This window comes from Aphelocoma coerulescens, unplaced genomic scaffold (genome assembly GCF_041296385.1).
Source record: "Aphelocoma coerulescens isolate FSJ_1873_10779 unplaced genomic scaffold, UR_Acoe_1.0 HiC_scaffold_64, whole genome shotgun sequence".
Classification (NCBI taxonomy): domain Eukaryota; kingdom Metazoa; phylum Chordata; class Aves; order Passeriformes; family Corvidae; genus Aphelocoma; species Aphelocoma coerulescens.
In genome coordinates this window covers 202,221-228,293 of record NW_027183992.1, presented here as the reverse complement: position 1 = coordinate 228,293, position 26,073 = coordinate 202,221, and the positions used below count along the sequence as shown (strand labels likewise).

At 57.3% G+C, this 26,073-nt stretch overlaps 1 protein-coding gene across 1 annotated transcript in view; it reads right to left on the bottom strand.

Moving 5' to 3' along the window:
* LOC138102228 (zinc finger protein 729-like) overlaps positions 1–26,073 on the bottom strand; it is a 427,468-nt gene that overhangs the window by 357,387 nt on the left and 44,008 nt on the right. Inside the window, exon 4 of the mRNA XM_068999958.1 lies at positions 3,509–3,938. Coding sequence (XP_068856059.1) covers positions 3,509–3,938 — 430 coding nt within the window. The remainder of the gene's footprint in view (positions 1–3,508; positions 3,939–26,073) is intronic.

The following is a 26,073-nucleotide window of genomic DNA, read 5'->3' as shown; positions in this document are numbered from 1 at the left end:
GTCCCAAAATGAGAGCCAGGGCCCCACAGCCCATTCAGAACCTCTCAACATTGCCAGAAACAGCAGCATCCTTCCCAAAATGGGCTCCCCGGCTCCCTGACAATAGGTCCCCCTTCCAAGCACCAGAGCCCCCCTCTCAGAACCCCTCCCTAAGCATTGGGGGCACCCCAAAAATGCCTCAGGAATGGGACATACCCTGACATCCCTTCAGGAATGTGGGATACCCCAGAACCCACTCAGCAACGGGGTCCCCCCGGCCTCATCATGCGCAGCCTTCAGCTGGCTCAGCCAGAGCCCATCCCGCCCTCAGCAGCCCCAGCCCAGCCCAGCCCTCCTGGGCAGGAAGCCCCAATGGCCGAGCCGGCCTGGGACACTTGCAGGGATGCGGGGGCAGCCGCAGCTTCTGGGGCCAGCCTGTGCCAGGCCCTGAGCGCCCTGCCAGGGAACCATTGCTGCCCCACATCCCATCTCAGCCTGCCCTCGGGCAGCGGGAAGCCGTTCCCTGCGGCCCGGCCCCGCAGGCCCTTGGCAAGAGTCTCTCTCCCCCAGCAATTGCTGCTCCTCCCTGCTGCGGGGCCCGAGCTGCAAGTTGATTTTCTGCCGCTGGCCCCGGCCCAGCCCCGAGCCAGGGCCAGCACCTTGCCCTGGAGCTCTGCGGGCGCTGCGTTTGTGCGGCCGCAGCGCAGCGGCCGCAGCTCGGAGCTGCCCTTTGTGTCCCCGCCGGCAGCTGGCAGAGCTGGCGGGGCCGGGCCAGGGCCGGGCCAGCCCCGGCCTTCCCGGCTCTGCGACACAGCGGCGGCAGCCCCAGCCTTCCAGCCCTGCACACGCTCCCACACAAGCGTCCAGAGCCGCGGCCACGCAACGCAACTGACCGGCCGCTGACCCCCCAGCCTGGCCTGATGGCCATTCCTCTGCCCACACCTCGGCCAAGCTCCCCTTGGCCACCTCCTGAGCCACAGTGCCACAGACAAGTGGCACATACAGCTACACAGCTCTGCCCGGAGCTGGCAGGGAACGTTCATTCAACATAAAAACCACCAAGAAAAAGAGAACTCCCCCCAGCAGAGCTGTTCCCTCCTGCAGTAGTTACACCTGCACACGCACAGCACCTGAGACTGCAAGCAATGAGCATTCCCTGGGCACATGTGCAGCCCAAGCAGCTCGAGGACAGCCTTGCAGCAGGACTGCTCTCAGCTGAGCCAAAAAGGCCCCTCTGGCAGCTGCAGGGCCATTGCAAAGGGCAAGGGCCAGAGCCTCGGCCCACGGGGGAGGAAAGGGCTCTGAATTCCCCTGCCCTGGCACAGAAACCCTGTTCCCAGGCTGCTTCCCACACAGGATTCCTCTGGAGGGCTGCGGAAAGCTGAGAAGCAGCTCTGGCTTCTCCACTTTCCATGTCCTAGAGCTGCCTGGCAGAAGAAATGGAGGGACAGCTCTGGTGGCACAATCCCTCCCGGCCCAGGGCACAGCGCTGGGAAGGTCTTTCCATGCTGAGGCTTTGCTGCGGCCAAGGAAAGCTCCTGGCTCAGGGTCACCTTTCCTGCTGGGCCAGACCCCCCGAGTGGCCCAGCAGCAGCAGAGAATTCCAGCACAGCCCCGGCACGGGCAGGGCGGCCCTGGGCGGGCTGCGGGAGCCGGCAGCGGCTGAGCTCAGAGCAGCTGAGCCCGGGGGCTCTTGGCCAAGGCTGAGGCCCAGCGAGCATTTCTCAGGTCGCAGGACGGCCTGGAAAGGTGCTGGGGGGGATAATTCACCCCTCAGTGCGGTCCCAGTGGCTCCCAGTATTTCCATGTCCGTGCTCCCAGTGCTGCTCCCAGCCCTGATCCGTGGGGATGGGAATGTCCCGCTCCCTTCCTGGGGCAGGCTCACACCTGAGCCAGGTGTGCAGGGCAGGACCTTGCCCTGAGCCCAAGCCCTGTCCCCCCTGCAGGATCTGCTTCCCATCGGCCTCTTCCTCCTGCAGCCCCAAGCCCAGCTCGGTGCTGAACGAAGGGCGCTGGGCCGGGGTCATCCCCCGGCAGGGGCTGCGCACCCCCTCTGCCCCCTCCCCAAATTCCCTCCCGGGGCAGCAGGGGCTGGCTCAGGAGCCCTGAGGGCAGGGAAAAGGGGGTGACACCGGGATGGGGGGGGTCACACACACCCTGGGGGGGACATGCACAGCCCCTGGGGACACCCCCTCACCTTCTTCTGCAGCGCCAGGAGGATGAACCCCAACATGGAGCCCCAAAACCCCAGCAACATCTTGGGGGGCAGGGTCTGGTGGCAGTTTTGGGGCTCTGGGGGATCACAAGCAGCCCAAAACCCCCTCCCAGCCCCACAGCCACTCCCAGACCCCTCAAACCACCCCACAGCTCTGTGCCAGGAACTCCCTCAACCATTCCCTGCAACATAAATGACCCCAAGAACCACCCAAATTCTCTCCAAGACACACAGCCAAGGCAAGATCCCCAAAACTCCCTCACAGACCACCCCAAAAGCCCCCTCCAAACACCACTAATGCCCATCAAGAGTGACAGAAGCCCCTCCCAATCTCCCCACGAGCCCCTCAATCCCCTCCCAGCCCCCCATGGCACTGACCAGGAGAGCTTGGTGGACAGGAACATCCCCAGCCGGGAGCAGCTCAGGCACTTCAGCAGCGATTTGGGCACTTTGGGGGGCACACCCCAAATGGGGAGACCCAGGCCAGGGACTGGGACAGACACCCGCAATCCCTGGAGAACAGACGAGCTCAGGTGGACACGTTCTGCCAGCACAACTACGAGATCGTGGCCCCGTCTGCCCAGCCCATGGCCTCACAACACCCAAATCCTCCTGAATATTCTCCTGAACCAACCCCAAATTCACCCCCAAATCTCGGTAAAATGGTGCTGCTTTAGATACCTTTGTCGAATTCCTTTATTTCTACCCCAATTCTGCTTGTTTTGACAGGATGAAGGAGGAAACTATTTAGGTTGAAAAAGACCTCTAAGATCATCCAGGATTGCTGGATGCCACCAGAAGAAACAACTGGACAGAGCAGGTGAGAATTTTTGGGCTGTAAACTCAACAAATCAGCTCTTCCCAATGAATTTCCGATTTCAATCAGAGTCCCGATGGATGTTCCAGCCCCGGCGCTCACCCAGGTGCCTACAGGGATCCAGGAGGACGTGGAGAGCACCAGCCAGGGCTCTTCCCAAACTGGATCACGGCGAATGTGGGTCACCAGGGCTCTGCCAAACGTGGGTCCCCCACTGGGGGATGAAGTTGGAGCAGAGGATGAAGCTCTTCCTGCACTCGGGGCACTCGCAGGGCTTCCCTTACCGGTGCCTCCGTTGGTGTCTGCTCAAGTGCGAGCTCTGTGAGAAGCTCTTCCCACACTGGGGACACTCCTAGGGCCTCTCCCTGGTGTGGATGCGCCGGTGCCTGATGAGGGTGGAGTTTTCCCTGAAGCCCTTCCTGCAGTCGGGGCAGCGGAAGGGCCTCTCATCCGTGTGAATCCGCTGGTGCAGGAGGAGACTGGAGCTGGTCTGAAACCTCTTCCCACACTCGGAACACTCGTAGGGCCTCTCTCCCGTGTGGATGCGCTGGTGGACGATCAGGCTGGACCTCTGGCTGAAGCTCTTCTGGCATTCACCACACTTGTAGGGCCTCTCTCCCGTGTGGACTATGTGGTGGCGGAGCAGGGTGGAGCTCTCTCTGAAGCTCTTCCCACATTGCCCACACTCATAGGGCCGTTCCCCAGTGTGGATCCTCTGGTGGACAATCAGGTGGGAGCTGTGGCTGAAGCTCTTCCCACATTCCCCACACTCATAGGGCCGTTCCCCAGTGTGGATCATCTGGTGGTGGATCAGGTGGGAGCTCTGGCTGAAGCTCTTCTGGCATTCCCCACACTTGTAGGGCTTCTCCCCAGTGTGAAGCCGCTCATGGACCACCAGGTCTGAGCTCTGGCTCGATCTCCGGCCGCCTTCCCGGCACAGGGTTGGTCTTTCCTCCTCAGAGCACCCTGGGCTGCGTTTGCAGCCCCTCCTCCTGTGGGGTCTCTGTGGTTTTTCCTCCCCATTGGATTCCTGTGCCATGGAGCCGCTCAAAACGGCCTCTTCCACCAGGTTCTGCTGCGGGGATTTGTCCTCCCTGGGCTCCGTCCTCAGCTCCTTGTCTGGGGAGGAAGGACAAGGAGAGGATGGGATTTGCCTCCGTGCCACAGGGAAGGGCAAGGAGATCCCCCCCGTTCGTCCCCGGCAGGACGGCGTCGGCAGCGGGGTTGTCCTGCAGCCGGGGGCGATGCTGGGCTGGGAGATGGAGCAGGAGAGAGGGGGAAAGGGGCACTGACTTCCTCCTCACCTGCCTGGGGCTCCCGGGGCATCTCCCTCTTCCTCGCAGCCTCCTCCTCCATCTGGCCAAGGTTTGGGAATGGGAAATCCTGGTCTGGGGGAAAACAAGGGATGAGCACGTTGAGTTTGAAGGTCCCTCTGCCCAAGTCCATCTCTAGAAGCCACCAGGCATTGTGTGTCCATAAAAACCTGCTCAGGAAAAGCCTCCCAGGAGTTCCCCATCTCTGGTCCCTCCACTTTGGTGTTCGGGGTTCCCCCCTGTGCCAGCTGCTGGGGGTCACGCTTGTATTGGGGATCCCCCTCTCTACTTGGTCCCCGCCCTCCCCAGGCTGCTGGGAGTCCCAGGAATCCAAAAAGCTCCCCCCTCTTCCGTCTCCCCACTTAGGAATGCTGGGGGTGATGGGCTCCAAGGAGTCCCCCCTGGCCCTCTCCAGGCTGTTGAGGGTCCTCTCCCATCCCTCCTCCTCCTCCTCCTGCCCCGTTCCCGAGCCGCTCGCAGCCCGCGGGAGCAGCGGGGATGGAGCCGGGACAGGTCGGGATGGGCAGCGCGGGGCTCTCGGCTGCTCCCACCCGCTGGGGGCGGGGGAACCCGGCCCGGGGAAAAGGAGAGGGAAACTGGGAACACTGGGGGCTGCAGATCCAAACTGGGCCTTGTTGGGGACCCTGCCTGGGGACTTGCAGCCCTTGGGGCTCCTCTCGAGAGCCTGGAGAGCCGGGAGGGGGAACGCAGAGAGGGCTGGGGGATTCCAGCAGCGGCACCACTGGCACTGACTGGTTTGTACTGGGATAACTGGAACCTTACTGGGGCCACTGGGAGTGACTGGGAATGACTAGGAGCATGATGAGGGCAGCTGGGATATACTGGGAGTGTCTGTCAACCATACTGGGAACGACTGGAACCACACTGGGAACAACCAGGACCATGCTGGGGAGAAATGGGGCTACACTGAGGGCAACTGGGCATGACTGGGACCATGCTGGGAAGGACTTGGGTCATATGGGGTGTGACTGGGGCTATACTGAATCGTGTTCAACTGGGATCACACTGGAAGGAACAGAGAGCAACTGGAACCATGGTGGGGGCAACTGGCATCCAACTGGGATCACAGTGGGAGCAGCTGGGACCATGCTGAGGGAGACTGGGATCATACTGGATCCTACTTGGAGAAACTGGGACAGCGCTGAGGGTGACTGGGAGTGGCTGTGAGACACTGGGATCACACTGGAAGCAGCTCAGGGCAAGTGGGAGTGACTGGGAACATGCTGGGAGCAACTGGGATGCACTGGGAGAGATTGAAACCACAGTGGGGGTAAATGGGAGCAACTGGAACCACACTGGATGATAATGGGAGCAGCTGTGCCCATGCTGGGGTCATACTGGGATCCTACTGCAACTGACTGGGATCATACTGGGAATGACTGCAATAGTACTGGGAGTGTCTGAGAGTGCCTGGGATCCTACTGGAATCAGACTGGGACTGACTGGAAAGGTGCTGGCTGTGACTGGAACCATACTGGAAGAGACTTGGAGCAACTGGACCCAGTCAGGGAGTGACAGGGAGTCACTCTGGCCATGACTGGAGTAATACTGGGAGTACCTGGGAGTGACTGGGATCATACTGGGAGTGACTGGGATCATCCTGGAAATGACTGGAACCATACTGGGGGTGACTCGGTGTCCTACTGGATCATGCTGGGAGCCACTGGGATTACAGTGGGTGTGAATGGACTGGGGGTTACTGGGAGCTACTGGGCCCATGTTGGGAGGAAAAAGTGGAAACATTGGGAGCAACTGGGATACACTGGAAAGTACTGGAACCATGCTGAGGGGACTGAGACCACAACTGGGACAACTGGGATCATACTGGGAGCAGCTGGGACCACACTTTGGGACACTGACGGAAACTGGGATTGCCCTGGAGGTAAGTGGGAGAAACTGGGAAAGACTGGGATCATTCTGAGGTAACTAGAACCTTACTGGGGACACTGGGAGTGCCTGGGAATGACTGTGAGCATGCTGAGGGCAACTGGGACCTACTGGGTGTCTCTGTAACCATACTGGGGGAACTGGAACCACAATAGGAACAGCTGGGCCCATGCTGGGGGGCAACTGGGAGTGACTGGATCTACACTGGGGGCAACTGGGATGACTGGGACCATGCTGAGAGGGACTGGGACTATCTTGGGGCAAATGGATTCATACGGGGAGGAACTGGGAACAACTGGAACTACTCTGGAGGCAACTGGGTTCATACTGGGATCACAGTGGGAGCAGCTGGATCCATGGTGGGTGAGACTGGGATCACACTGAGGGAGACTGGAATCATACTGGCATTGACTGGGAGTGGCTGTGAGCAACTGGAATCACACTGAAAGCAACTGGGAGGAGGTGGGAGTGACTGGGAGAATGCTGGGAGTGACTGGGATATACTGGGAGAGACAGGGAGTCACTGGGATCATACTGGAGGCTCTTGGGGTCACACTGGCATTGACAGGGAGTGACTGGGATCACACTGGGGGCAACTGGCACCATACTGGGAGTGACTGGGAGTGACTGGGATCACACTGGGGGCCACTGGCACCATACTAGGAGTGACTGGGATGACACTGGGGGCCACTGGCATCATACTGGGAGTGACTGGGAGTGAGTGGGATCATGCTGGGAGTGGCTACAATCACACTGGGTTATAGTGGGTGTGATTGGACCCTGACTGGGGGTTACTGGGAGCTACCAGGCCCATGCTGGGAGCCACCTGTGCACACGCTGGGAGCAACTGGGAGCAACTGGGAATGACAGGGTGTGTGGAGGCCGCTGGGCCTGCTGGACAAGGAACCAAAGGAGTCCTACGGTGGGATAAGTCCTCGGTCCCTTTCCAGCTCATGGCGACTGAAAACCTTGCCCAGAATGCTTTGTTCTGTTCTGTTCATGTACCCCAGTTCTGCTCCCCTCCTTGGCTCCCTTGGCCGCCACAGCCCTGGTTACCTGATACCCCCTCAGAGTTTCCCAATGAGTTCCTTTACCCTGGGCCCCCCATTGCTCTGCCCCGGGACTTCTCTGAGACCTCGCACGAGTGCGGATGCATTAAAGCTCTCCTGCAAACCCTTCTGCGAAAACTCTTCTTGCTCCGTCATCCTCGGACTGTTTCGCGGGCGATCCGTGGGTGTGTGCAATGTGCCGGCGGCACCGAGAGGCTTTCTTGGAGGCGCTTTGGGGAAGGTGGTGACACGACACCAGACAACAGAAACGTGACAAGGGCGCATGCTGGTGACAACTGGGATGTCCTGGGAGTGACTGGGATGATACTGGGGGCAACTGAACCATGCTGAGGTAACTGGGAGTGCCTGGGAATGACTACAAGAATGTTCAGAATAACTGGGATATACTGGGAGTGCCTGAGACCATTTGGGTGGGGACTGCAACCACACTGGGAGCAACTGGGAATGTGCTAGGGAGAACTGGGACCAAGACTGAGGCAACTGGGGGCAAGTGGAACTGACTGGGGCCTTGCTGAGAAAGACTGCCTTCATACTGGGACTGACTGGGACTATGCTAGGGGCAACTGGGAGAACTGGGAACACACTGGACAAAAGCTGGAGGAGGAACTGGGAGCAACTGGGAGCGTGCTGGGGGAAAATGGTATCACAATAGGGGATGACTGGGAGTGACTGGGCTCCTACTGGGAGCAACAGGGATCATGCACGGAGGGAGGGGAAGTGACCAGGATCATACTGGGACTGACTGGGCTCCTACTGGGAGCAGCCACTTGCGGGCCCCGGGACCCCTGAGCCCCTTTCCCGGCCGTGCCGCCCCTGCAGCCCCCAGACCCCCCCGCCGGGGTCCCGCCAATCCCAGGGTTCCCCCCTCTCGGGGTCCCCGCTTTGGGGTCCTGGGGCTCTCCTCTCTCTGCGGTCCCGCTTACGGAAGCCGGGGCTCCCGGGGCTCCCCAAAACCGGTGTCCCCCCGGCCCCGCCGGCCCCGCGCGCTCCCCACGCGGCCCCGGCAGAGCTCGGAGGGCCCGGCCCGGGAAGCCCAACCCCCACCGCGGGGGGACCCGCATCCCCCCGCCCCCGCCGGGGCTCTGCCGCCACCGCCACCGGGAGCCCCAAAAACACCTCCCGGGGACCCCCGATCTCCCCCCGAGCCGCACCTGCGGGATGGGGGGCGATGCTCCCGGGGGGCTGCGACTTCAGCGAGCGCTGGAGCCGCGGGATTCCGCCTCTCCTCCTCTCTTCCAGCTTCCCGCTGCCGCTCCGCCTCTTCCTCCCTCCTCCTGCTCCTCTTCCTCCTCCCGCCCCGTCCCAATCCCACCTCCCCCTCCTCCCTCCCTCCCTCCTCCTGCCCCGTTCCCGAGCCGCTCGCAGCCCGCGGGAGCAGCGGGGATGGAGCCGGGACAGGTCGGGATGGGCAGCGCGGGGCTCTCGGCTGCTCCCACCCGCTGGGGGCGGGGGAACCCGGCCCGGGGAAAAGGAGAGGGAAACTGGGAACATTGGGGGCTGCAGATCCAAACTGGGCCTTGCTGGGGACCCTGCCTGGGGACTTGCAGCCCTTGGGGCTCCTCTCGAGAGCCTGGAGAGCCGGGAGGGGGAACGCAGAGAGGGCTGGGGGATCCCAGCAGCGGCACCACTGGCACTGACTGGTTTGTACTGGGATAACTGGAACCTTACTGGGGCCACTGGGAGTGACTGGGAATGACTAGGAGCATGCTGAGGGCAGCTGGGATATACTGGGAGCATCTGTCAACCATACTGGGAACGACTGGAACCACACTGGGAACAGCTGGGACCATGCTGGGGAGAAATGGGGCCACACTGTGGGTAACTGGGAGCGAGTGGGAGTGACTGGGTCTGAACTGGGGGCAACTGCGCATGACTGGGACCATGCTGGGAGGAACTGGGATCATATGGGGAGGGACTGGGACTATTCTAGGGACAACTGCACTGGGATCCTACTGGATCATATTTGGGGCAACTGGGACTGCACTGAGGGTGACTGGGAGTGGCTGTGAGACACTGGGATCACACTGGAAGCAGCTCAGGGCAAGTGGGAGTGACTGGGAACATGCTGGGAGCAACTGGGATGCACTGGGAGAGATTGAAACCACAGTGGGGGTAAATGGGAGCAACTGGAACCACACTGGATGATAATGGGAGCAGCTGTGCCCATGCTGGGGTCATACTGGGATCCTACTGGAACTGACTGGGATCATACTGGGAATGACTGCAATAGTACTGGCAATATCTGAGAGTGCCTGGGATCCTACTGGAATCAGACTGGGACTGACTGGAAAGGTGCTGGCCATGACTGGAACCATACTGGAAGTGACTTGGAGCAACTGGGCCCAGTCAGGGAGTGACAGGGAGTCATTCTGTGCATGACTGGAGTAATACTGGGAATCTCTGGGAGTGACTGGGACCATACTGGAAGTGACTGGGAGCATCTGGGCCCAGGCTGAAATAATTCTGGGAGTGACTGGGATCATACTGGGGGTGACTGGGTGCAACTGGGATCATACTGGAAGTGGCAGGAAGTGACAGGAATTATACAGGAGGCTACTGAGATCATAGTGGCATTGAGAGGGAGCAACTGGGATCACGTTTGGGGAACCTGGCATGATACTGAGAGTGACTGGGATCATCCTGGAAATGACTGGAACCATACTGGGAGTGACTCAGTGTCCTATTGGATCATGCTGGGAGCCACTGGGATTACAGTGGGTGTGAATGGAACCTGACTGGGGGTTACTGGGAGCTACTGGGCCCATGTTGGGAGGAAAAAGTGGAAACATTGGGAGCAACTGGGATGCACTGGAAAGTACTGGAACCATGCTGAGGGGACTGAGACCACAACTGGGACAACTGGGATCATACTGGGAGCAGCTGGGACCACACTTTGGGACACTGACAGAAACTGGGATTGTCCTGGAGGTAAGTGGGAGAAACTGGGAAAGACTGGGATCATTCTGAGGTAACTAGAACCTTACCAGGGATACTGGGAGTGCCTGGGAATGACTAGGAGCATGCTGAGGGCAACTGGGATCTACTGGGAGTGTCTGTAACCATACTGGAGTGACTGGAACCACAATGGGAACAGCTGGCCTGATGCAGTGGATCCACACTGGGGGCAACTGGGATGACTGGGATCATGCAGAGAGGGACTGGGACTATCCTAGTGGCAACTGGGTTCATACTGGGATCACAGAGGGAGCAGCTGGATCCATGGTGGGTGAGACTGGGATCACACTGAGGGAGACTGGAATCATACTGGGATTGACTGGGAGTGGCTGTGAGCAACTGGAATCACACTGAAAGAAACTGGGATTATGCTGGGAGTGACTGGGAGTATACTGGGAGAGACAGGGAGCCCCGGGGATCATCCTGGAGACTCCTGGGGTCACACTGGCATTGATAGGGAGCAACTGGGAATACACTGCGGGCTACTGGCGTCATACTGGGAGTGACTGGGATCATGCTGGGAGTGGCTACAATCACACTGGGTTATAGTGGGTGTGATTGGACCCTGACTGGGGATTACTGGGAGCTGCCAGGGCCATGCTGGGAGCCACCTGTGCACACACTGGGAGGAGCTGGGAACAACTGGGAATGACAGGGTGCATGCTGGTGTCAACTGGGATGTACTGGGATTGACTGGGATAATTTTGGGGGCAAGTGAACCATGCTGAGGTAACTGGGAGTGCCTGGGAATGACTACAAGTATGTTCAGCACTACTGGGATATACTGGGAGTGCCTGAGACCATTCGCGTGGGGACTGGGAACAACTGGGAATGTGCTGGGTTGAACTGGGACCAAGCTGGGGGCAACTGGGGCAAGTGGAAGTGACTGGGACCCGGGACGGCACCAAGGCCTCGGGGCGGCTCCAAAGGGCCCCGCCCGCCGCCGCTCCCCGAGGCCTCGCCGCTGCTGCCGGGGATCGGACACCGCAGGCGGCCCCGGCCCTTTCCTCTTCCTCCTCCTCCTGCCGGGATTCAGCCCCCGCCGCCGCCCGGCTCCTTCTGCCGCTCCTGCCCGGCACGAAGCGGCGCTGCTGCTGACGGGGCCGGAGCGCGGCTGCCCCGCGACTGCCCCGCGCCTCAGGGCCGGGCCGGGCAGTGACCGCACGGCTGGGGAGGGACCCCCCGCTGGCCAGGGCAGGGACTGACCCCATGGGACGGACCCCGCTGGCCAGGGCAGGGACTGACCCCATGGGAGGGACCCCCCGCTGGCCAGGGCAGGGACTGACCCCATGGGACGGACCCCGCGCCGGAGCAGGGAAGGATTCCTGTCCCCGAGGGGAAGCAGCGGCACGAACTGAGCGCGACTCCCATCCCTTCTCCCTGCCCCGCTGGGCACAGCAGGGAGGAGCCGGGGATAAAGGGAACTCCGGCAAGGAGAAAGAGGTCGCGGGAAGGTTCTGTACCAGGGTTTATTTTCCTCCTCACTCTCCTGTTCTGATCCGCTCCGTCCCAAATTCACTTCATCTCCCCACGTCGGGGCTCTTGTGGCCGCGATGGCGATCCCTGAGTGACCTCTCCCTGCCCTTAGCCCGAGCCACGAGGACTCGCATCTGTTCCAGTTCCGTGCAATTCACGGGCATTTGGGGCAGCTGGAGCGAAGCAGCTGGAAAGCACAGCGGGCTCGAGAGGGACTCAAGCAGGGCAGGAGCCGGGGCTGCCCCGAGGGAGCTCTCCCAGCACGAACCTTCCCGGGCTCTTTCTAGGGGAATTTCCTTGAATGTTTCCATTCATCGCTACAAAGCAGAGTCACAAGTGGAGCTGAGCCTTCACCTTGAAATGAGGGAATCGAACGCGTGCGCTGGGACTGCTGCAAACTCAAGGTGTTTCTTGATACTTTAATCTTGCAAATATTCAGCCCCGCAGCAGCGATGTCTCTGCCAGCCCACCGGTTTCTTGCTCAGACCTGGCTCGGAGCTTGGAGGGAAATCCAAAGTCCCAACAGAATAACCTCTGCCGTCATTTTATTTTTTTCATAGGTACGATATCTTATTTTATTGTATATACTATTTTACTTTGATTTTTTTCTCTTATTCTTTTTTTTTTCTTCTATTTTATTGTGGTTTTTCTCTATTCCCTTCCCCCCTCCCCCCGCCGTTGTTCTCCTCCCAGAGGTTTGTGGTGAGGTGCTGTCCCACCGATTCTCCCCCGCAAACCAACGAAATCGATCGAAATAATGATGAATTTTTGAACTCTTTCCGCTGCTGCTTCCAGAAGGTCCCGGGAGGAGCCGTGGGCGGGGAGGGGGTTCCCGGTGCTGGGGGCAGTCAGCGGTCGCCGGGCAGATCCCGGCGGCGAAGGTCCGGAGGCGGAGAAGCCAAAGTGTCCGAGGGAGCGCGGGGGGAGGGGACGGGGCAATTCCAGGGAATTCACCTGGATCCCCTCCTGGCATCTCCCGGGACACTCCTCGGCCGTGCCCTGCGGGACCCCCGGGCCGGGCTGGGCTGAACTCCCGGGCCCCGCGGCCAAACTCTGCCTGGAACCCGCTGGGTTCGGCCCGAAGCGGGGCAAGCACCGGGACCCGCGGATCCATTTTGTCCTGCGGCTGCGGGGCCCCAGCCCCGGCGGAGCAGGACTGGGCGCTGTGACCCCGATCCCTGACTCCCAATCTGCTTCTCTCTCGCCTCTCCTGTCCCTTTCCTTTGGGTGATCATAAATCCCGGAGCGGCTGCAGAGCCCCGTGCCCAGTTCGGGTTTCCCAGGAAAGGGAGGCCTGGGGCTGAGGTGCCCCGGGATGGCCGGGAATGGGGGTGCGGGGGTCCCCGGGGTCAAGGACACAGGACATGCAGGGGCTGGGAGAGGAGGATACCCGGGAAAGGGGGTGCAGGGTGGTGTTGGTGCAGGATGAGGGGTGCAGGGGGGTCCCAGTGCCCAGGAATGGGGATTCAAGGGGGTCCCAGGGAGGCTCCCCAAAGCCCCTCGCAGGGAGGAGCAGGAGCTGGGTCAGGAGCGCTGTGGGAGAGAAAAGGGGGTGACCCTGGCATGGGGGGGACATGGGGGAGTCACACGCGCTCCGAGGGGGGGGACACGACCCCCGGGGACCCCCCCTCACCTTCCCCTGCAGGTGGAGGCCGAGCCCCAGCCCAGGAGGACGAAGCCCAACACGAAGCCCCCGACCCCCGTCAGCGTCTTGGGGGGCGTCCGGCGGCAGCTCCGGGGGAGGGAGGGGCAGGATCCGGGAAACGGCGGCGGCTGCCGGGAAGGGACCGGGACGGAGTGGGACAGGCTGGGATGGACTGGGACACATTGGGACCCAGTGGGATACACCAGGACCAGGACTGGAACCCACTGGCACCAGAATTGGGGTAACAGGGGCCACACTGGGAGCAACTGGGACCACACTGAGGGCTAGCGGGAGCAGCTGGGAGTGGCTGGGAGCAGCCGGGACAAACCGGGCGAACATGGAACAGAAAGGGGACACGGAACAGCCAAGGGACACGGGATGTCCAAGGACCGTGGAAGGTCCAAGGAACGCTGAGCGTCGCTGCCGCGGCTGGAAAAGCTTGAATGGAGTTTTTATCCCGTGCCGTTCCCGGCGAGCAGCGGCAGCTCCGCGTCCCCGGCCCAGGGGTTGGGGCAGGGGAGCCGCTGGCAGCACCTTCGGGGCACAGCCGGGGGCTGGGGGGCTCCTCGCCACAGTTCCTTTTCTCTCCCCAGCTAAAATCGTTCCCTCCCATTCCAATCCCCTCCATTCACATTTTCTCCCCAGAATTAAAGTTTTCTCACTCCAGTTAAACTCTTCTCCCTAGTTAAGCCCTGAGGCTCCTCCGTGCCCCCGGCTCCTCCTGGCAGGACGTGGCCGGGACCTTCTGGAAACAGCAGCGGAAAGAATTCAAAAAGTCATCATTATTTCGGTTGATTTCGTTGGTTTGCGGGGGAGAATCGGTGGGACAGCACCTCACCACAAACCTCCGGGAGGAGAACAACGACGGGGGGGGGGAGGGGAAGGGAATTGGAGAAAAACCACAATAAAATAGGAAGAAAAAAAAGAAAAAAACGAAAATAAGAATAAGAGCAAAAATAAAGTAAAATAGAATATACAACAAGATAGCATAACGTACCTATGAAAAAAATTAAATAACGGCAGGGGTTGTTGTGTTTGGACTTCGGATTTCTTCTCCAAGCTCCGAGCCGGGTCTGAGCCAGAAACCGGTGGGCTGGCAGAGACATCGCTGCTGAGGGGCTGAATATTTCCAAGACTAAAGTATCAAGGAACACCTGCGGTGTCCGATCCCCGGCAGCAGCGACGAGGCCTCGGGGAGCGGCGGCGGGCGGGGCCCTTTGGAGCCGCCCCGAGGCCTTGGTGCCGCCCCGGGTGCCTGAAGGAGCCGCTCGGCGGGACGGGGGAGCTGGGAACGAGAGAAAACACAGAGAAAAGAATAAAATCCTATCAAAGAGCCGCACCGAGGGGAGGGGGATGAGAGGTGTGAATGGAATAAAATGCAGAGATTAGAATAAAAAATTATGAAAGAACCGCCCCGGGAGTGGCCGCTGCGCAGCGACTAAAAAGCGGCACCGGGGGATTCCGGGGGTTGTTCCCGTCAGCTCCGCTCAGCCCTCGGGCACCGCGCTGGGGCCCCGCGCACTTTTCCAGCCCGGCCGCCCCCACGGGCCGGACCCCGCGGCTCCCGCTGCCGCCGCCTCAGCTCCGCAGAGCCCAGAAACCCCGGAAAATCGCTGCCAAGCACTAAAGAACCTTTTCGTGCTCAGCGAGGGGCGCAGAGGGGGGATCCTTATGAAGTCCCCTCAGTCCCTGCTGGGCACGGCCAGGCATTAGCGCAGCTCCCGGGGCTGTGTCCCGGCACCGGCTGCTGCCACAGGGCACGGCGCTGCCGCGCTTGGGCATCAAACGCGACAGATTTGGGGAGCAGGGACGGCCACAGAAACCCTCGGGGAGCCCTCGGGAGCCTGGAGCTGCACGAGGGACACAAAGGATGCCCCGGACACAGCGATGGCCCCAGCAGCGGCTCTGCCCCCCAGCACGGGGCTGTGTCCCAGACCCCCCGCTCCAGCCCGAGGTTCGGGGGCGGCAGCGGAGCTGCTGGACGGAGCTTCCAGCCCCGCCAGCCGCAGCTCCGATCCCTTGGGCCGTGACGCCGGTGACGGGTGTCCGTCGGCGCTCGGCGTCTGTCAGCTTTTGCAATGCAGAGGGAGAAACTGAGTCCCAAGTGGAGTCGGTTTCCATCAATCGCTATTTCTCCTTTCTTTTCCATGATGGATTTCACAGCGCTTCCTTTCGGCCCGGAGATTTGGAGAACAAAATTCCCGGCTGCCCCGGCATCCCTGCAGCTCTCCACAGCCCCAGCCTCGTCCCTCCTCTCCCGTTTCCTTCTCTCCAGTCTCTCCCTCGTGGCGCTGCCGGCCCGGAGGAAGGACATTCCCTCGGCACCCGCTGCCTCCTCCTCCTGTCCCGTGGGGCGCAGTTGGTGCTTCTGGAGCCGCCTGCCCGCGCAGCCGGACCCGCCCTGCGGCCGCTCAGCGCCGGAGCCGAGGGAATGAACTGCAGGCACCGCTGGGCTGGGCTGGCCCCGGCCGGGTGCCCGGTGCCACCAAAGCCGCTCTGGCACTCTGCTCACAGCCGCAGCACACGGAACACAGAAGGAAAGGCTTGTGGGCTGGGATCGGGGCAGGGAGAGCTCACTCGCTGCTCACTGCCAGCGCCACAACAGACCCAAGCTGGGGAAATTAATGGAATTTATTTCCAAACCAATCACACCAGGAGAAGGAGAACTAAAACAAATCCTAAAAAACACCTTCCCCATCCCTCCCTCCTTCCCGGGCTCCCCCCCTCCGCCCGCAGTCCCTCCTCTGCTCTCCCTGCACGGCAATCTTGTCACCAGCCATGAACTTGGCTTTTGCCTCATCCCGGGATCTCTTCCCGGACAGAAAGAACTTTCCCCAGCAGAGATGCAGGCCCTGACGGCCTTTGAGGCTCAGGGTGTTTCTCCTGCAGCTCCTTGCAGGTCTCCTCTTCAGGAAAATGAATTCAGGAGTTAAAATTTTTAGCAATATATTAATGAATATTTATTAGTAGAACAAAGGCGTGTCAGAGCGCTGGGGCGCTTGGCAATATTGCCAGAGGCGCACTCCATTCATTTTACTGTGCACTTAAGTATTCTCTTAAACTGTTACATATTCATTAATCCCAGAAAGTAATTTACACTTCACTCACCTTTCCCCCCTCTCCGGTCGCTGCCCCCTTCCCCCAGCACGCCGCCGCTTCTGTCCTCGGGATGGCTTCAGAATTGAAGACGGGCCCCTCTCTCCGGTGCCTCCCCAGCCTCCAGCCTAATTTGTAGCTGACAGTTTCCTTGCGAGGTGTGAGCTTTGATGAGATAACAATCTTCCTGGCATGTGCGGTTTATCTTCTCTGTTTCTTTAAGGTGTCCTGGCTCCTGCCTCTGTAGTTTCTCAACTCAAAAGACACTTATTACCACGTCAGTATTAATACATTTCTTCACATATTACAACTATTTCGAAGTTACAATTTACCTTCATCTCGTTTCTACTGAAAGGGATGAGGGACTTGTCCTTACAAACAAGCTGTGGGCCCGCTGGAAGATAAAACTGTACTGAGAGATAAAAGAAACAAAGGGAAGGATTCCACTGAGTGATGACTGGAAAGAAAGAGATTTGTCCTTACAAATAAGCTGTAGGTCTGCTGATAAATGAAATTGGATATTGAGAAATGAAAGAAACAATGGGAAGAACCATTAAATTCCATAAGAATGAAAATACAGGGGGGTGGGGTAATACATTAGAAGGGAGTCTTGGGTATTAGGCATTTTTGGAAGTCTGCACCTCGCAAGTACCTCAGCCAATGGGGGAACAGAGAGGGAAATGCGGCCGGGAAATCAGGATAAAAAGGAGGCTGCGCCCTCCAAAAATCTGAGAGACCCCAGGGGAAATGCCCCATGGCCTCTCCCTTGATTCGAATAAAGAAACAGGACTCCTCTGTCTCCTTTTTGGACACAAACCTCTGGTGTTTGTGGATTAATTTTTCTGACAGAACTCAGGTATTTACTTTGTGAATGTGCTGAAGGTGTGGATCCACCTAACTGAGCTCTTCAGCCTTTTTTAAAGATTTTGATGTTTGTTTCCAATACTGTTAATTTAAATTGTGGCTGAAGCAATAGGAAATTGAAATATGGATTGGGCATGACTTGTGTCTTGAGAGTAAAACTATTGCAGTTTTAAACATGGACCTAAAGCACTGCAAATAGAGATTATCAATCCCAGTGCATTGTGTGACAGCAGCTTTTCCTGGAGGATGTGCAGCATCCCAGAGACTGCAGCAGTGTGGCTGTGGGTGCTTGGAGCTCTGTCCTGTGCCACTGCAGGATGTCCTGAAACAGGACCTCAGCGGCCACCAGCCCAGGTCCCCCTCTACCACCGCAGCTCCTTGGTCCTTGTGTCCCCAAAAGCAGACACAAAGTGTTTCTGCTGCTCCCCCCTTTGCACAGATCCACAGAAAACTGGGATTTTCCCAAACACTTGTGTTCCCATTGTTCCATATTCCCAAAAGAACCAGCACCCCCTCCTGATGAACACGGCGAGTTCCAAGGATGGTGTCTCGGTTTGAAAGACAGGTGTCTGCTAAGGAAGGCAGAAGCCCCCCTTGAAGTGGCAGATGTAACCCCTTTCCCTCTGAGTTATTATGATTTTGGAATCAAGGGTCTTTAGGCAAAGATGTGGGAAATAGGAATAACAGTTCTTTACTAGATAGATAGATAGATAGATAGATAACCAGTCGAACAAAACAACAACAACTATGGCAGTAACAGCAAACACAAACCCAGTCCCAGCCTTCTCGGCTGTCAGGCTATTTCCCCTCGGGTGCAGTTCCACTCGCAGCCGGCAGGGATCGCTGGCAGCTCCCGGTGAGCAGGGCAGGTGCGATGGTTCCCCCGCGGCTGCAGGGGGCGCTCCGGAGCGAGCTCGGGGAACACGCGGCACTGGTGCCCTGGGATCCCGGGGGAGGGTGGAACAAAGGCTTCACAAACCGCTGGGCAGCCGGTCCTGGACTCCCGGAACCGCAGGCTGGAATGGCAGGCCGGAGCGGCAGGCACAAACACAAATCCCGGGTGGCAGACGAGATGTATCCAAAAGGGGAACCCCCTGGGGCTCCAGGCAGGCAGGGTGAGCACGGCTACAACGCAGCGAAGGCTCGAAGCAGCAGCGGTGCAGGGCGGCCCCGGCCCAGCTTCCAGCAGGGCAGGGAAAGCAGCCTTGGGATCCCGGTGTTGTTTCCAGCAGAAAGGAAAGACGCCGAAAACGGGAACCAGCAGCTCTTCTCTCCGCGGCTTCTCTCTCCCGACGCTGAGAGCGAACTCCCAACACGCCCAGGTGAAACAAAGAGTAGCCAGGCCCACCCCACCCCCCAAAACGGGCTGCTCTGCTGCTTTTGTCCTTCTTAAGTATAGTCATTTGTCCCCTAGCAACATGCATATGGGAGAAAATTCCTCTAACAGAAAAAAAAACTAGGACAAAACTAAAACCCCAACATTATCCACCCCGAATTTTTCCCATACTAACATGTTACATGAAACTTAACCTTTTTAACCATATAAATACATGCATCACCCAAATTATATACATATGTACATGCTGATACTGATACAAGTACAGAGCCATGGCTAGTTCACCCTAAAACAAGGTCCCCTTGCGGTATGCATCGGGTCTCTCCATCCCTTTGCATCACCCACCAGGTACAACCTGGTCCCTGAGCAAAAACAACCCCACGGATGGGTTTGTCTTTGCTCAAGGCAGACTTTACCCAAACAGTTTTTCCAAGCATACCTCTCACGTGCACCACTGGAACCTTATCCCCATCTGTCGTTTGTAGGGGTTCGGATTGGGCAGGGCCTGCTCGGCTGGTGGAGCCTCGGGTGTTAACTAACCAGGTGGCTTTTGCTAAATGCACCTCCCAGTTTTTGAAACTCCCCCCACCCAGTGCCTTCAAGGTGGTTTTAAGCAGTCCATTACACCGCTCAACCTTCCCAGCTGCTGGTGCATGGTAAGGGATGTGGTACACCCACTCAGTGCCATGTTCTCTAGCCCAGGTGTTTATAAGGCTGTTCTTGAAGTGAGTCCCATTGTCAGATTCAATCCTCTCAGGGGTGCCATGCCTCCAAAGGACTTGCTTTTCGAGGCCCAGGATGGTGTTCCGGGCTGTAGCGTGAGGCACAGGGTAGGTCTCCAGCCATCCTGTGGTGGCTTCTACCATTGTGAGCACATGGCGCTTGCCTTGGCAGGTTTGAGGCAGTGTGATGTAATCAATCTGCCAGGCCTCCCCATACTTGTATTTGGACCACCGCCCACCGTACCACAGGGGCTTCACCCGCTTGGCCTGCTTGATCGCAGCGCATGTCTCACAATCATGGATCACCTGGGAGATACTGTCCATGGTTAGATCCACCCCTTGGTCTCGTGCCCACTTATAGGTGGCATCTCTGCCCTGATGGCCTGAGGCATCATGGGCCCATCGAGCTAGGAACAACTCTCCTTTATGTTGCCAATCCAGGTCTATCTGGGACACCTCTATTTTCGCAGCCTGATCTACCTGCTTGTTATTACGATGTTCTTCATTAGCCCGGCTCTTGGGAATGTGAGCATCTACATGACGGACCTTCACAGATAGCTTCTCTACCCGAGTGGCAATGTCTTTCCACTCCTCAGCAGCCCAGACTGGTTTTCCTCTGCGCTGCCAGTTTGCCTTATTCCACCTTTCCAGCCAACGCCACAGAGCATTGGCTACCATCCATGAATCAATGTAAAGGTAGAGCTTTGGCCACTTCTCTCTTTCAGCAATGTCCAGAGCTAATTGAACGGCTTTGAGTTCAGCAACTTGGCTCGATCCACCTTCTCCTTCCGTAGCCTGTGCAACTTGTCGTGTGGGGCTCCATACAGCAGCTTTCCATTTCCGGCTAGTGCCTACAATTCGGCAGGAACCATCAGTGAAGAGGGCATATTGTCTTTCACTCTCTGGTAGCTCGTTGTATGGTGGGGCTTCTTCGGCACGCGTCACCTGCTCCTCTTCTTCTTCAGAAGATAACCCAAAAGTCTCACCTTCTGGCCAGTTCGTAATTATTTCTAAGATCCCAGGGCGACTTGGGTTTCCAATTCGGGCGCGCTGCGTGATGAGGGCGATCCATTTGCTCCAAGTAGCATCGGTGGCGTGATGCGTGGAGGGAACCTTTCCTTTGAACATCCACCCCAGCACCGGTAGTCGGGGTGCCAGGAGGAGTTGTGCCTCTGTGCCGATTACCTCTGAGGCAGCTTGGACTCCTTCATAAGCTGCCAAGATTTCTTTCTCTGTGGGAGTGTAGTTGGCTTCAGACCCTCTGTAACTTCGGCTCCAGAATCCCAGCGGTCGGCCCCGAGTCTCACCAGGCACCTTCTGCCAGAGGCTCCAGGACAGGCCATTGTTCCCGGCTGCAGAGTAGAGCACGTTCTTCACCTCTGGTCCTGTCCTGACTGGGCCAAGGGCTACGGCGTGAGCGATTTCCTGCTTGATCTGGGCAAAGGCTTGCTGCTGTTCAGGGCCCCAGTGGAAATCGTTCTTCTTGCGGGTAACCAGGTAGAGAGGGCTCACAATCTGGCTGTACTCAGGAATGTGCATCCTCCAGAAACCTATGGCGCCTAGGAAAGCTTGTGTTTCCTTCTTGTTGGTTGGTGGAGACATCGCAGTGATCTTGTTGATGACCTCAGTGGGAATCTGACGCCGTCCATCTTGCCACTTTACTCCCAGGAACTGGATGTCTCGGGCAGGTCCCTTGACTTTGCTCTTCTTGATGGCGAAACCAGCTTTTAGGAGAATTTGGATTATTCTCTCTCCTTTCTCAAACACTTCTGTTGCGGTGTTCCCCCACACAATGATGTCATCAATGTACTGCAGATGTTCTGGGGCCTCACCCTTTTCCAGTGCAGCCTGGATCAGTCCATGGCAGATGGTGGGACTGTGCTTCCAACCCTGGGGCAGTCGGTTCCAGGTGTATTGCACACCCCTCCAGGTGAAAGCAAACTGAGGCCTGCACTCTGCTGCCAGAGGAATGGAGAAAAATGCATTGGCAATGTCAATAGTGGCATACCACTTCGCTGCTTTGGACTCCAGCTCATACTGGAGCTCCAACATGTCTGGCACAGCAGCGCTCAGTGGTGGAGTCACTTCATTCAAAGCACGATAGTCCACAGTCAATCTCCATTCCCCATCAGACTTGCGCACAGGCCAAATGGGGCTGTTGAAGGGTGAGTGGGTCTTGCTGACCACCCCTTGGCTCTCCAGCTCACGAATCATCTTGTGGATGGGGATCACAGCATCTCGATTTGTCCGATACTGCTGGCGGTGCACTGTCGAGGTGGCAATTGGCACTCGTTGCTCTTCCACTTTCAGGAGCCCAACTGCAGAAGGATCCTCTGATAGTCCAGACAGGGTGTTCAATTGCCTAATGCCCTCTGCCTCCACAGCAGCAATCCCAAATGCCCACCTGAGTCCCTTTGGGTCTTTGTAATAGCCATTCCGGAGGAAGTCTATGCCCAGAATACACGGGGCCTCTGGGCCGGTCACAATCGGATGCTTTTGCCACTCCTTCCCAGTCAGGCTCACCTCAGCTTCCAAAAGGGTCAACTGCTGTGATCCCCCGGTCACCCCAACGATGGATACAGGTTCTGCCCCCACATGTCCCGATAGCATTAAAGTACACTGTGCCCCAGGATCAACCAATGCATCATATTTTTGTGGCTCTGATGTGCCAGGCCATCGGATCCACACCGTCCAGAAAACCCGGTTCTCCCGTGCCTCTTCCTGGCTAGAGGCAGGGCCCCTCTAGCCCTGGTTATCATTCTTTCCCTGGGCATACATACTAGAGGTACCTTCGAGAGGATCTGACATATCATCCTCCCTTCTGTAATACCTGGCAGCTCGGTCACGGGAGGCTGAGGCTACTTTCACCTTAGTGGAACCCCCTCGGTTAGTGCCTCCCTCCTTGAGTTCACGCACCCGTGCTGCCAGGACAGAGGTGGGTTTCCCATCCCACCTTCTCTTGTCTTCCCCATGCTCACACAGGAAAAACCAGAGCTCAGCTCGTGGGGTGTACCCTCTCTCTCTCGCAGGGGGACGACGGGCTCTGACCTGGGGGCCTGTGACTCGCACTGGTGCCACACTGACCTTCCTCATCTCCTCCCTTATCTCCTTTATCTCCTCTTTGAGGTCCTGGACCACAACAGAGACATGAGTTTTCAGTGGACCATTGACCATACTGTCATAATTCCTGAGCTTGTTGGCAACAGAGCCCACTGTTTCTCGGTTATTGTCAGCATCAATGGTTGCAATGAAGGTGGTGTATTGCGATGGCCCTAGTCTTGCCAGGTTCCACATCATCTGTCCTGTGCACCTGACCTTATCGGGGTCATTACCGTGCTGTCCATCCCTCCCAAAGAGTACCTCTAATACTGCCACCTCTCTTAGCTGTTGGATCCCTTCCTCGAGTGTCTTCCACTGCATTCTATGATGGTACTCCTGCATTCTCTCTTTGTGAATGAACCTTTCTCTCACACTCATTAAGAGCCGGTCCCAGAGAGAAAGGGGCCCTGGCTCCCTCACAAATACCTGGTTCACACCTGGGTCCTGGGTCAACGATCCCAGATACCTTGCCTCACCACTATCCAGTTGCACACTTGTGCCCATAAGGTCCCAAACCCGAAGCAGCCAGGTTGTATAAGGCTCACGCCCCCTTCGCACAATGTCATCTCGCATACCACGGAGACTGTCGTACGACAGGGACTCAATGATGATTTCTGGCTCTGGCTCCCCTGCTGGTTGTGAGGGCCCTGGTTCCCCATCATCATTAACTGGTCGTACTGATTTGGTCTTACACTTCCTCCTTTGCACAGGGGCGACTGCTGCTGGCTGTGCTTGTCCTTGGGGTTCAGCTGAAACCTGGGTGGTTGTAACATCTGTGGGTTCCACTGCTGCACTGTCAGACTCACCCTCTTTGGGGCAGGGAGAGGTTTTTTCACTAGCTGAGGAGGTATATTCCTTTAGCAATTGGCATATCCCCTGGTGCACCTGGCCCATCTCCTGGCACATCTCCTTGCGCACCTGGCCCATCTCCTGGCACATCTCCTGCATCCCTTTCGCCAGTACCCCCACCCAGTTCGGGTAGTCCATTTCTGAGGTGGGCTGTTGGGCGGTATCAGGCTGTGGGGCAGGGTCTCTAGTGTCTGGGGCTGTGTCAGGCTCTGGGGCTGAATCAGGCTCTGGGGTAGGATCTCTAGTGTCTGGGGCTGTGTCAGGTTCCGGGGCAGGATCAGGCTCTGGGGTAGGAACTCTACTCTCTGGGGCCATGTCAGGTTCTGGGGCAGAATCAGGCTCTGGGGCAGGATCTCTAGTCTCTGGGGCTGGTGTCTGGGTAGTTATCCAAGCCAATCTCAACTTATCCTTGAATGCTAAATAGAGTAGGCCTACCAGCAGCAGGTGGTTAGTATTCAGAGGGAATCTAAACCCTTCAAAAATTGATGGGGTGGGTCCAAAGAACTGGTTGAGGGGTTGGGGGAAAACTTCCCCTGGTGTCATTTCCTCACAGAAGGCACCATTGTTAACATAACCCCAAAAACATGCGCTCAGTGTGTGATAGCCATTTATCCACGTGCCCACATTCTGGAGGAAGTTAAAAACCCATGAATTCCTCACCTTCTCGACCCATAGCACAAGCTGGATAACGGCAATGGTAGCCTTAGTCAGAGGACCCATATTCAAGTAAGGAGCTGCAAAGGGGAAGAATATAGCCACGGCCACATGCCACCCGAACCAGGGCAAAGTAGACCACATAGTGCTGCCTACCAAGGTTCCTATATCCAACACACAGAATTACGTTATCCAGGAACTGTTATTCCTTTTTCACCTCTCTCTCTTAATGCCCTCAGGCCCCACGGTTGGGCGCCAAGATCTGTCTCGGTTTGAAAAGACAGGTGTCTGCTAAGGAAGGCAGAAGCCTCCCTTGGAGTGGCAGATATAACCCCTTTCCCTCTGAGTTATTATAATTTTGAAATCAAGGGTCTTTAGGCAAAGATGTGGGAAACAAGAATAACAGTTCTTTACTATATATATATATAGATATATAACCAGTCAAACGAAACAACAACAACTATGGCAGTAACAGTAAACACAAACCCAGTCCCAGCCTTCTCGGCTGTCAGGCTCTTTCCCCTCGGGTGCAGTTCCACTCGCAGCCGACAGGGATCGCTGGCAGCTCCCGGTGAGCAGGGCAGGTGCGATGGTTCCCCCGCGGCTGCAGGGGGCGCTCCGGAGCGAGCTCGGGGAACACGCGGCACTGGTGCCCTGGGATCCTGGGGAAGGATGGAACAAAGGAGCTTCAGAAACCGCTGGGCAGCTGGTCCTGGGTTCCTGGAAACAGCAGGCTGGAATGGCAGGCACAAACACAAATCCCGGGTGGCAGACGAGATGTATCCAAAAGGGGAACCCCTCGGGGCTCCAGGCAGGCAGGGTGAGCGCGGCTACAATGCAGCGAAGGCTCGAAGCAGCAGCGGGGCAGGGCGGCCACAGCCCGGCCTCCAGCAGGGCAGGGAAAGCAGCTTTGGGATCCCTGGTGTTGTTTCCAGCAGAAAGGAAAGACGCCGAAAAACGGGAACCAGCAGCTCCTTTCTCTGCACCTTCTCCCTCCAGACGCTGAGAACGAACTGAACTGCCAGCCAGGTGAAAACAAAAAGCTTGGACAGGCCCTTTTGTCTTTCTTAAGTACAGTCATTTGTGCCCTAGCAACGTGCATATGGGAGAAAATTCCTCTAACAGAAAAAAAACTAGGACTAAACTAAAACCCCAACACCATCTTCCTTAGCAGACATTTAACTTTTAAAACAGGACACTTTGTTAAAAAAAACCAAACCCAGGAACATTTCATGATTTCATGTACTACATGATTTCACATCTAAAGAAACCGGGCTGTCTGCCCTTTTCTTCTCAGGCAGTGCGTTCCTCTGTCTTCAAGTACAAAAGCAACAAAGCGATTATAGGTAACAGTGGCAGAACACGCTGTGTTACTGTCACAGGGACTCCCAGCTTACTTCACCAGCTCCTGTCTGTTGTTTGTTGCTGCCCAGTGAAGAAGAGTCACATTTTCTTTGTCTGCTTGGCAAACATCATATCCTGCTTCTACCAGTTCTTTGCATCGCTCTGCCATTCCATACCTTAAATGAGACAACACCGATTTACTTACCGTTTGTTAAATATCCTCCATGTGAGGAATGAGACAACTCTTTGTAGAAATTAAAACTATTTATTAAAGCAGAAAAATTGAAAAATTGCAAAAATTAGCAAAATATAAAAATTTGGGATCCTAGTGGCTCAGGAGGTATGCCCCAGGAGCGCAGGGATTCAGGATCTTCAGGCTTAGACAGCACTGGACCTCAGGTAGAGAGAGAAAAAAAAAGGGGCTTGCAGTCTAGGCTGGTCAAAAAGAAATATATTTCTAAAGGCTCCTAAATAGGAGTAGGTTTCTCCAGCACTGCACTCAGCAAGCTGGAGAGGAAAGGGAAGAGAGGGAGAGAGGGAGCACATGTTTCTCGGCTCACTTTTATAGCCTTTGCTCCGCCCACAGTCCGCCCACAGCCCACCCCTTTGGTTTAAGGTGATTGGTGTTTTCCCTTTGACGGATTATCTCTGTCCACCAATGGCTCCTCCTTGTCAGAGGGGTGGTATTAGTTGAGATAAGGTTGCCATGGAGCTTACAGGGTAATGGCTAT